Below are 11,539 nucleotides of genomic sequence, written 5' to 3' on the forward strand. Positions count from 1 at the left end.
GGAGAAAAGGAAAGTTCCAGCAGCTCATTACTGAGAGGAAGCTCTGAGAACAGCTGGTATGTCTTACATGTAAAAAGTAAAATAAGAAAATTTTCTGTTGACAGATGAAATTACTGAGGATCTACACCAACAGTTACTCTTGGAAGAAGTTTAATTCAGATACAATTTTATTCTCATATATCAAGTCAGACTAAAACTGGTCTGAATGTCAGAAAATTATAAAATGATCAGAAGAGAAAAACAGCTTCACTTGTGAAATTATTTGACTCTAAAAGTGTTTTTGCTTTGTAATAAGATCCTCTTCAGGTGGTCACTAAGGTTTAAACTTTATCTAGATGGTGAAATCACTAAACAAAGTAAACCAGAAATTCATGTCGTGTCAAAGGGTAGTTGTTAAACACATCTTGTCTTTAGGAGCTCTAAAACTGGTGACATCATATAAACATGTAGATTATAACAATGATCTGAAAGAATAAAAGAGTTGGAGGAAGGATTCATGAATCCAGTCCTGATCCTACAAAGCTGATTTCATCTCTGACTGGAAACGTCTGATTTTGAAAGGTGAAAGGTCAAAGGAAGGCACTTCTCCCAGGCTGAGCTCACACAGGAGCTTACCAATGACTGGGCCGAACTTGAAGCCATGACCTAAAGGAGAGGAATCATAGAAGTAAAAAAATAAGATCCATGTTACAACAAAGACAACACATAGGAGACGGCTGAGCCTCCACAGTATAACTACATGCCCAACGTTCTGGGAGATTCTCTACATGAATCACATAGAGCTTCCCACATTTTATACAATAAACTTTCAGAAAAGGCCTAAATAAATATAAAAAATTAATTCTTAATATATTTTACTTTAAACAGAGAGAGTATTTTTCTGTAATTCAAAGAAAATATATAAGTCTGCTGACTAAAAAAAATGCCCCCCAAAATATTTGCAGCATGAACCTGCACAACAGCATGAGGAGCTGCAGTCCTGTGGCCAACACACCAGGATATAAACATTTAAAAGAAAAGGTTTATCCTGGTTCACAGACCTTAGAAAAAAACTTAGATTTGTGATTTAGGGTTGTAGTAACTATAATGGCATCCTGGCTTTCAATAAAGGACTCCTTAGTTGGCTTTGATGTTTTTGGAAATATACCTGAGAATCCTGCTCCAATGACGATGTTGCTGTAGTTCGGATGGTAATCCAACACAAAGTGGCGATCAGGTGTTAGCTACAAAAACAAAACAAGAAAAATAGAACAAGTCAGATATGAAATATTTTACTGATACATGAAGGCAATCTGAATTATGCACATTTATGGTTTTTTCCCTGCAGTTTCAGATTTTCTGCCTGCTTTATTAAACCTCTGCAGCCATTTTTAAATCCCTTTTAAAAACTTTTTATTAAAATTCTGCCTCTGGAAGAGCAGACAAAGAACACTCGCTAAAACCAAAGGGCCAACTCTTAGAAAGGGACATTTTTTGTTCACAACAAGAAGGTGTGGACGACATGAAGCCGAGAACAAAATGACCTGAATTTCATCCCACTGCTGCAAGAAGGAGAACGGATTTCAGAAGTTCAGCCTGACCTGCAGAGACCTTACGCCTGAGTAGAAATACTAACAGAGCAAACCCAAAACAACCCAAACACACCCAGAACATGACACTTCAAGGCAGAAATACTTCTGGGGCCACAGAGAGGCCTCTCCTCCACCCTTACTGTATACATGCAGCTCTCCACCACAGCAGGCTCAGGAACCAGGCCAGGTATGCATCTGGAAACGTATCGCTTCAAGATATCGATGTCAGACGTGTCTGTCTGCAGGTCTCTGTAATCTGGGTCAGTCTTGCTGCCCATGTGATAGCAAATCTGCACACACAGTAGGAAAACACCAGCCAACAATTATTGCACTCCAAACGGCCCTTTGCAATCTGAATATTGCGATGAGGATATTTTGTGCAGCCTCACTTTCAATCGTTGAGGAAATGCCGGATGTGTATTACACACTCACCCACCTTCACCAAGTCTGGATATTCATTCGATGGGAGGCCATAGATGTGTTCTTTGCTCTCCAAACTCCCAGTGACCACAAAGCATGGAAAACGCTGCTTCACACCGTAAGTCCCGGGAATCTTCTCTTTCCAGTAGCACACATTAATCTTAACAGTCTGTTGTGCAAAGACACAACAACATAGCTCAGTCTGACATGCATGGTTAGGATACGGGGTTGCTAACCATTTTGCAGGACGATAAATTGTCCCACAACATATTGCAATAAACGATAATATTGTTGTTTATAGACCATTTTCAAGTAATGTGATAGTAATAATGGCATAAAAAAGCAAGAACACATTCTCAAGGATCAATAAACTTTAAATTCGAATAAAAATTTAAACACTGGAACTGAAGGACATTTGAAATATCCAAAACAAAGAAAGAAAACAACAGAAACAACAAATAAAATTAATTTTGAAGTCTGTAAAAGAAACAAGGGATAGCTGAGACCAAAGCACCAGACTGAAGACCAGGTTTGGTAGAAAGAGATAGAAAAGAGAAACACAGTGAATCAAGAAAATGAAAATGATTGAGTTTCTTGTCCTTTATTATGCGATTAATTGATTTGTGGTTTATTGCGACTGGTGTATTCATTTGTTCATAGTTGGGATCATTGTGAAGTCAACCAACTACAACAGTCAGATGGGTTTCCATAGGTAACAGAGTTTGTCCTAAACTTCTGTAAACTGCAGAACGGATAAATTTACAACCATTTCTTATGGAAATCCTCATGTTTGAGGCTTTTCTGGGTTCTTTACTGGAGAACTGAACTGGGCCTGGTCTCTATATTTAAAACATAAAACATAAACTTTAAGGACTGTACTCCCCTACCCTCTCATACAACAATAACACATGGACTATCCTCACACACACACACATCACGGACTGTTTTCTTCACACACACATACAACCTGTAAATTTGATCTACCATTATTTATCTATAATCCATTCCCTAACATTCTTGTATATTCTGTATAATCTGTGCATATAGCTCCCATGTTTATATTTATACACAATATCTATATCTCTTGCTGTAACCCCTTATAGTCCATACATACATAGTCTTGTACATCTGTAAATAAATATTATATCTCGTAGAGTACGTCTGGATAGATGCAAACTACATCTTGTTGCTTGTACTTGTGACAGTGCAATGACAGTAAAGTTGAATTCAATTCTATTCTATTCTATTCTATTCTATATTTCTCAGGTTCAGTTGACAGTGACTCTGGTTAGGTACCAATCATTAATGAAAAGGTCCATTCCAGCCCTGCATGCTAACTTTATGATATTGATATTTAAATATATTGCATTTTGTTTAACAAAGCTAATATAATCAGGTTGATCCTGTGACATGTGTCATACACTACATGCTGACATCTCAACACTATTACACATGACACCATGTGTGAATACCTCCAGTGGTAACTGGATTCCAGTGTGAGCCAGGAGCTTATTGGTCCAGGGTCCAGCAGTGATCACCACATTTCTCGCTTGATAAGCTCCTCCAGAGGTTGTCACCTTGACAACCGAACCAGGCTTGATTTCCATAACCTTCTCATTATCTCGTATGACCCCACCCAACTTCTGAAACTGATGCTGGAGAAACAAAACTAAACATGTTACAGGAACGTTTCAAATTAAAGAAACAAATAAAAACTGTTTATATCAGGACATTATTTCTAAACATCATGTCATTTAGTGGTTCTTGTGCAGACAGGATTGTTTTTTTTAATAAGCAAAGTAAACATTTAAATCAGGAGAATACAAACAGCTTTAATATCATATCTGGATATCTTACAGAATAAAGATGGCAAATAACACATATATACTCTATACTTTTAAACAAAGTTAAATGAATATAAGTTCCTGCTTTGCAGTGAATCTGAGCGGTACCTGAACCGCCTTCAGGGCCCGGTCTGCAAACAGAACGCCGGCGGTTTCATCCAGCAGGGCGCCGTGGCCCTCAGACAGCACCATGTTGGGGATGTGCTGGTGGAAGTTATCACGGCTCAGAATCACAGTGGGAACCTTGTTCTTCAACAAGGTGTTCTTGACCAGCGGGTATTCCCCACTGGTTTCTGGTCCCATGACTAACAGTCCAGTTTGTCTGTGAGGAGAGATGAAGCCGTCAGGGTGGACGGACTGCTGGGCTCACCCAGTTTAAACACTATTTTTTCTTCTACTAATAGAAAACAAGGTAATGTAAAAATGAAAGGTCACTACTAATATTATAAGCATCACATCCAAAAGTACATACTGTGTATTAATACTGGTGCAGCATACAGATACATCTGGAAAAAGATGTAATTTTGTGGAAAAGTGAAACATTGTTTGTCATTTTGCATGTTCTTCCTGTGTAACCCTGGGTTCTTCACCCCCCAAACACGACTGTTTGGTTAATTAGTTTCTCTAATTTGTCCATGTGTGTGTGTTGGTGGGTGTGTGTGTGTGTGTAGGGGTGTGTGTGTGTGTGTGGATTGTTGTTTGTCCATAGTTGACCACCAGCTCCTTGCAACCCTGCAAAGGTAACTGGTATGTACGTACTGGTACTTTTTGAAATGACTGACAAAAGATATTGAACTTTTTCCACAATATTACATTGCTTTAAATGTAATATCTACAGTTTCTTGAATGTCAGCCTGGCCAAGCCTTCATGTTGTGTTTAAACAGTTTTCCACTCTGCATCTCTCTGATGGCTGACCTGTACAGCGTCACTCCGGCCTCCTTCTCCAGCTGGGCCCACAGCTGGTAGCCCTCCCCCATCATCTGCGTGTAAATGTCCTGCTCATAGGCTTTACGTATGATGCGAGTCTGGCCATGGGAGCTTCCTCGGGTGTGAGGCAGAATGAACTGGAGGAAAACGGTTCAGATTAAGGAAACAGAAAACCTTCTGCTGAAGTGAAGTAAGCACGTCCTACTGTATAGAAAAACTGCAGGTGTGATCTACTCAAGTATAGAAAATGATTTGCTCAGTGTAAAAAAAAACAAAAATAAAAATTTAAGATTATGAATCTCTTTGAGGCTTGTCTATTTAACCCTCTGAGGTCTGGGTTCTAAATGGCCGTTTCTAACCAATTTAGAATTAACCCTTATATTTTCACCTTAAAAACTGTTTACCTTGCCTTGTTTGGTGTCATTATTTTCAGCACAACTTAATTTTGACAAAATGTATCATCACAGTGGACCAAAAAAAATCACATAAAAAACAAAATCCAAGTACAAAATATATTGATATTTTTAATAATTTATTTGGGTTTATTTATACAGCCCCAACACACACTGTTAAAAAAAACACGTCTCTAATTCATGGTAAAATACCGACAGCCGTGGTTGCTGGTATTTATACAGCAAAATACTGAATACAGAATTTTACCGTATAAATATGGTAAAATTCTGGCAACTACAGCTGCAGGTATGTTACCGTAAATTAGAGACAATCCTTGTTTTTGTTTTTTTTCAGTGCACAACGAATATCATCTCAAGGCACTTTACAAAAAGAATACAAATACATCCAATTCACACAGGCAGGTTCCAGATTCATGTATTCATATCTGATCCCAAGTTAAAGAATGACAGTTTAACAGCAAGAAAACCTGAGCAGACTCTGACTCACAGTGGGCAGCCATCCACAAAAACTCACCAGGTCAGACTGAGCAGTGCCGAATATGTTACATAAGAAGAAGAGAGATGATGACACTATAGCTCTGAGCAAATGATTTTGTTATGAAAATAGTAATTGTCCTGTACTTGTATAGCGCTTCATCAAGTCCACAGAATCCTACAATCAGACACTTGAATGGCTGTGGCTACAAGCTACAAGCTACTGCATTGTAGCCTCAGCTGCTCTGGGGCAATCGGACAGAGGCAACACTGCCATGCAATCATTTACATTGTTTATTGTCAGTTCAGCTTGTTTAGGCCGAGTATTAGTAAAAATACATAAAAATTAAATACTGTTGAATATTACATCATTCTTGTTTTCGATATTTATTATTAAAATAGACTATGAAGAGATTTATTTTTACCCCGTTTTGTCAAAGTTACAACGCAATCTCTGTTGTAAGAGTAGTAGACGATTAAGAAGCCCAGTTTGATCTGGCCTTTACTCGTTCCACTGTCTGCTTCTCAGCAGACCAAAGTGCACCTGTTACACTTATGCAACACCAGACAGGACGCCTCATTTATGGGTCACTTGTTTATGGTCTTGGCTGCAGGTCTGGATAAAATCATGCAGAAAGACTAAAGAACGTGAATCAGAACAGCCTGATCTACACAGATTTACAAAGGACACTGTATGTGCTGTTCGTCATGCTTCCGATTCAGACACGCTGTCGTTGTTTGCTAAAACTTTGTTCTGCAATCGGTGGGTTGCCGGTTTGATCCTCGCTCCGTCCAACTCTGTTGTTGTGTCCTTGATCAAGACGCTTCACCCACCTTACCTGCTGGTGACGGTCAGAGGGCCCAGTGGAGCCGCGGCATGGCAACCTCGCTTCTGTCTAATTAATCAATTGGAGCCAATTTTAATATAATAAACCACTAATTGTTTAAGCTCCACCCTTCACTTTTGTGTTCCTTTTCCTTGAATGACGGCTCTCAGATTTTTCAAAGTCTATCTTGAAGCAATATTGTTTTTGAACTTCAATCAGCCTTTAGATGTTACATCTTGTAAATGGAAGCTTCCTTCTCTCCTGGTCATAATATCCCTTTAATACCCAACCACTCCTGGTTTGGGTTTGATCAAGTTCCTCTTCTCTCTTCCTCTCTTCTCCTCTCATCCCTCACTCCTCCTCTTTTCATACTTGAATCTCCTCTACTCCTTGTCAAATCAACCTGAATTTACTTTTCTTCTACTGCAAATTTTTCATCGTTTTGTTCTAACAGTAACCGAGTTTATTCTTTTTATTTTACCTTCCAACAGCTGTTTGAAAACTTAAGTAATCATTTTGATGCTATTTATTTCTGAATATTGTGCTTCTTTAGCTTATCTGCTAGCTCCTCTCCAGATGGAGCAGAGAGGAGCTGGCAGTAACTCTAGCTAGCAGAAACTTTGAAGTAACTCAAAGACATTCTGAATGCTTAACAGTCTTCAGAATTCTCACATTTTAAAAGTGAGCATCTATGTCTTTCTATTGATTTATGGAAATGATTTTTTTCCTTTAGCATTTACTAAGCAATTTAGTTTAAACAATATGTCAGGTGAGTGACAGGCTACAAAATGCTGATAAACAGCTGCAGAAGTACATGTGATTCTAGTATAAAAGTTACTGCAGCTAACTCAAGACCCAAGACTTTTGGGTTTTTAATTCAGTTTCTGAACAATTATTTTTTGTCAGAGTTGCAAAATTAGTGCAAATTTGTTGACAGTGCTGCAGGCTGTAGGTTTGTGTGTGTGTGTGTGTGTGTGTGTGTGTGTGTGTGTGTGTGTGTGTGTGTGTGTGTGTGTGTGTGTGTGTGTGTGTGTAACAGCTCACCTGCTCCAGCAGCAGAGTCTTCTTGTTGTGTTTAGCCAGCTGGTAGGCCGTGAAGGAGCCCTGGACTCCCGCCCCGATCACCACACAGTCATAGTCCTCCTCAGCGGACATGCTGCCGGCTCTTCATGGACACACTGTAGTCATATTCAACTCTCAGTCTTTTATAGCTCAGCCCTTTATTTCTCCGCCCACGATCAGTGGAGGCGGAGCCAAGATCCTGGAGAACCCAGTAGGGTTAGGGTTATGTCTGCTGTCTGGAGTTCTTGATCTGCTCATCTGAGATCCCTTGTTGCTCCGCTGCAGTCGCCAGCTGCAGCTGGAGGTCATTGCGGTTTATGGCTTCTGGCCTGCTGATCCTCTGCATGACCGTCTGCACGCTGAGTTTAAAGCTGCAGCGCAAATGGACGCTCTGCTGTCTGGTCTTGTCATCGGTTGGTGACAACTCAACTGCTTCTCCACCGCATCAGTTTCTGCCAAAGCAGCTGGTTGGTTGGCCAGAGCATGATCCTCTGACCTGCTGTGAAGGAGAGCAGAACAGTTGGTTCCAACATTTGTAGTGTGTTTTTATTTTCATTGATTTATTTTACTTTTTGTGTTTGTTTTTCTTGCATTATTTAATTTTGAATGTGTTTTCCTTTTTTTTTTTTTGATTGATTGATTGATTACTAATTTGCTTTGTTGCTGCATTGCATGCTTTATTTTTTTGTACCAGACATAATTGTCTTCCTCATGTTCCCCTTTTTTCCTCAGGAACCAAATATCATGCCTGAAGCCATGGTTTTAAATAGGACCATGTTTTAAAGAATTGTTAGAATATGATATTGTGTATTGTCTCTCTCCTGCCCTCACCACGTTAGCCTTAGCTGGGATCCTTTTGCCTCTCATATGACCGCTGCTCATTGCGCTGCTTCATTTGTAGTCCCTCCTTTATAATGAAAGGCTCTCTGTGACCAACCCATCAGCCACCTGACAGGAACATGCCAGTAACTGCTGCTTGTCTTTTTCTTCTCATCCCAAAAGCTGGTTAGTAACTGACATTTTCAGGGAAATATCAGATTCTAAATATTTGTTTGTTTTCATTCTTTCAGCCTTTCAGTATTTCAGTTTGCTTGATCATTTTCTTTTTGGCGCTGCTGAAAAAACTTGAAAAAAACCCTCTCCTGCTGCAAATTCAGACCAAGCTGAAAACCTTTGCAAGAGGAGACAGAAAAGCATTAAATGTAGAAGCAAACAGCTACACACCAACATCTCTCTAGAGGATTTGAATGCATATGAAATGGCTGATTCATTGTTTTCTGGCCGTTTGCCAGGTTCTAGGACAGAGAGTTATGGAGGGTATGCTCCAGTTCCATCTGGCTTTTTCCTGCACCTTCATCATCCAACTTCACAGCTGATCAAAGGGCAGTTGTTAGACTGATATCACACCAGACAGCCAGCTTCAGTCATTGGTCACTTGTTTGCAGTAGATCTTGTAGATCTGAAAAATAACCTTAGAGAAATGCAGTCATTGGATACTGGAATATTTCTGCCTCTATACATCTTTTAATACCTTTCATGTTTATTATACAAACAAGTTGCTAATAAATCTTTTCACCAAAAGCAATACTCAATATAACCCCGTGTTGCATAAAATGCAAGTGTTTATATCTAGCCACTGGAAAGCCAATTTCTTAGAAAGCTTGCAGCCATGCTAGTGAGTTCTGCTCTGAACAGAGAGGAATACAAAGGCAGCATGCAGCCTAATGTGTAACTCATCTTGTGCTTGTAATTATGCAGCTCTGCTCTTTGTTTCGCTTTGCATGTGAGGACATGAAGGCTGTGGCTGTGTGGAGACAAAAGAACCAAAAGGAAGGTTTGAGTTAAATGTGTCATTTCTAAGCTCATCTGAGCAGGAAAAGTGAAATGTGAACCAGGTTACATGTGTAAAGGATCGAGGTGGTAATTTACTAACATATAAACAGTTTTGAAATGTTTATATGAGGAGGTGACGATTGGAGAAAGTGAGAGAGAGAACACCTGGTGAAAATTAGCCAATCAGAGGAACAATAAATAAGTAAAAGGCCACAGTGACGCTAAAATGGATTACAGTGGGACAGGAAGTTGGTTCAGCTGACACCTGTTGAAATATTGTAGAGTATGTAGCAGAGAAGGTCGTGCACTTTTTAAAGTGGACTGTTAAACTGAGAAGGAATGGTTGGGTTCAGCCGTTGGGTTGATGTGCAGAGCTGTAATAACAACAGAGTGATAAAACTGTTGAGTCAAAGGATGCGATGCTGTTGTGTAAGAACAAGAAGCAGGAGAACATTTTGTGCATTGTTACATATAATTTGTTTTTATTGACTAACTTTGCTATCAAAACAATGATTAATAGTTTTCCCCCAATAGTTTTAATGCTCCTACTAAAAAAGTCCCAGTTTACACTGCAGGCCTTTCTGTCCCGTCATCTGATCATTGTTGGTCTATCATTACTTTTTAAAATAAACTGCCAAATATGCTTTAATTAAACCTTAAGTTTGATCAAACTAAAATGATTTGTTTGAAGTAAAATCAGAACTGATCGCGTCTTCAATATTAACTTTTACGGCAGACAGTGGTCAGGGCCAAAAAGGAGAACAATCAAACATTTTCACCACTGCCTTTACACATGGCAGACGCTCAAATAAACTGGAGGTCAGTATTCACTTCATTCTTCAACTTCAAATTTTACATCAACAGCAAAACAATTATTTACTTAATGTGTAATTTTTTTTCTCATACAAGCATTTAGTCAGGAGTCTGTGGGTTTCTCTCTTCTCAGTTCTTAGTTTGCCACTAGATGGCGCCACACAGCTGCAGCCTCCTGCAGCGAGACCTCATCAGGTGTGAAGCTGCGCAGCTGCTGATCAACCTGTTTCATTCAGTGATGCGGGAAGATTAAAGAAGTCTCATATAAAGTATTTCATAAAATCTATCCTACTAAGGTATATATTAATTCTATATACAACGAAGAATTGAATGTAAATTGTATGTTTAGTGATTCCTCAAACTGTTCTCCACTTGTTTTGGTACTGTCCTTTTCTTAATGTGTTTTGGCAGTGTGACTTTATCCACAACAACATAGAGGCACAATTTAATTTAAGACGTCTTACTTGGCCTCAATGGTAAAAACATGTTTAACCATTCTGACTTTTCTTTATTGTTACTAGCTAAATATCATATTCATTGTTCCAGGTACTCTGAAAGGAAGCCATGCTTTGCTGCATTTTACATTGAAGTTAAGTTTTATATCCGGACTATGAAAGACTGAGAAAAAATAGTTATTAAAACAACTGAATGAACTGTTAGGAACCGAAGCCCCTTAGCTTTTTCTTTTTCTGGAATGCTATTTATCTGTATTTATCTGTAATGTTTTTTTCTTGAGGCATGACTACTTTTTTCTTACCTTTTGCCTTTATTTTTGGTATGCTAGAATTTGCAGCACTTAAAACATGTTCTGTTACCTGACTTGTACATTCTTCTATGTTGCCTCCTAATGTTACCATATGACTGGTTTTCTCACAGTTAATTTTACATTTTTGCCAGTTAGCTTTGTTAAAGCACCATCTTGTTAATGTGAAATCTTCTTACCTGTTTATACTGTCATTAATTATTGTACTCACTGGAAAGTGATCACTCGCTAATGTAAACTCCCAGTTGACATCCAATTTACATGAACTTACAAGATAATCAGATATTAATGTAATATCAAGACATGAAACTCTACCTTTATGTATATTTACTCTTGTACTTTTTCCACTATTAAGACAAACTAGTGACCTTTCATCCATAATAAATCACCACACCATAATTCTCTTCTATGTGGTTTCCCGACTTAGAGTCAAGATCTCGCCGCAACCATATCAGGATTATTGTCGTGGAGGAGGGCGCTGTCTCTCCTATATTTATCTATCTATCTATCTATCTATCTATCTATCTATCTATCTATCTATCTATCTATCTATCTATCTATCTATCTATCTATCTATCTATCTATCTATCT

General features: G+C 38.7%; 1 protein-coding gene across 2 annotated transcripts; it reads right to left on the reverse strand.

Moving 5' to 3' along the window:
• Positions 1-144: 144 nt before the first annotated feature.
• Positions 145-7,702, reverse strand: pipox (pipecolic acid oxidase). Of its 2 annotated transcripts, none has more exons than XM_027999708.1 (8): positions 7,522-7,702; positions 4,752-4,900; positions 3,944-4,157; positions 3,464-3,646; positions 2,008-2,160; positions 1,712-1,861; positions 1,148-1,223; positions 145-645 (listed from the first exon to the last, which is right to left on the reverse strand). In XM_027999708.1, exons 1-8 carry the CDS (start codon positions 7,630-7,632, stop codon positions 515-517), a joined length of 1,167 nt encoding a protein of 388 aa, XP_027855509.1. In that variant the 5' UTR covers positions 7,633-7,702; the 3' UTR covers positions 145-514. The 2 variants fall into 2 exon arrangements, with proteins under 2 accessions (XP_027855509.1, XP_027855510.1); XM_027999709.1 differs by lacking the exon at positions 7,522-7,702 and adding an exon at positions 6,076-6,162.
• Positions 7,703-11,539: the final 3,837 nt, after the last annotated feature.

Source organism: Xiphophorus couchianus, chromosome 18 (genome assembly GCF_001444195.1).
Source record: "Xiphophorus couchianus chromosome 18, X_couchianus-1.0, whole genome shotgun sequence".
Classification (NCBI taxonomy): Eukaryota; Metazoa; Chordata; class Actinopteri; order Cyprinodontiformes; family Poeciliidae; genus Xiphophorus; species Xiphophorus couchianus.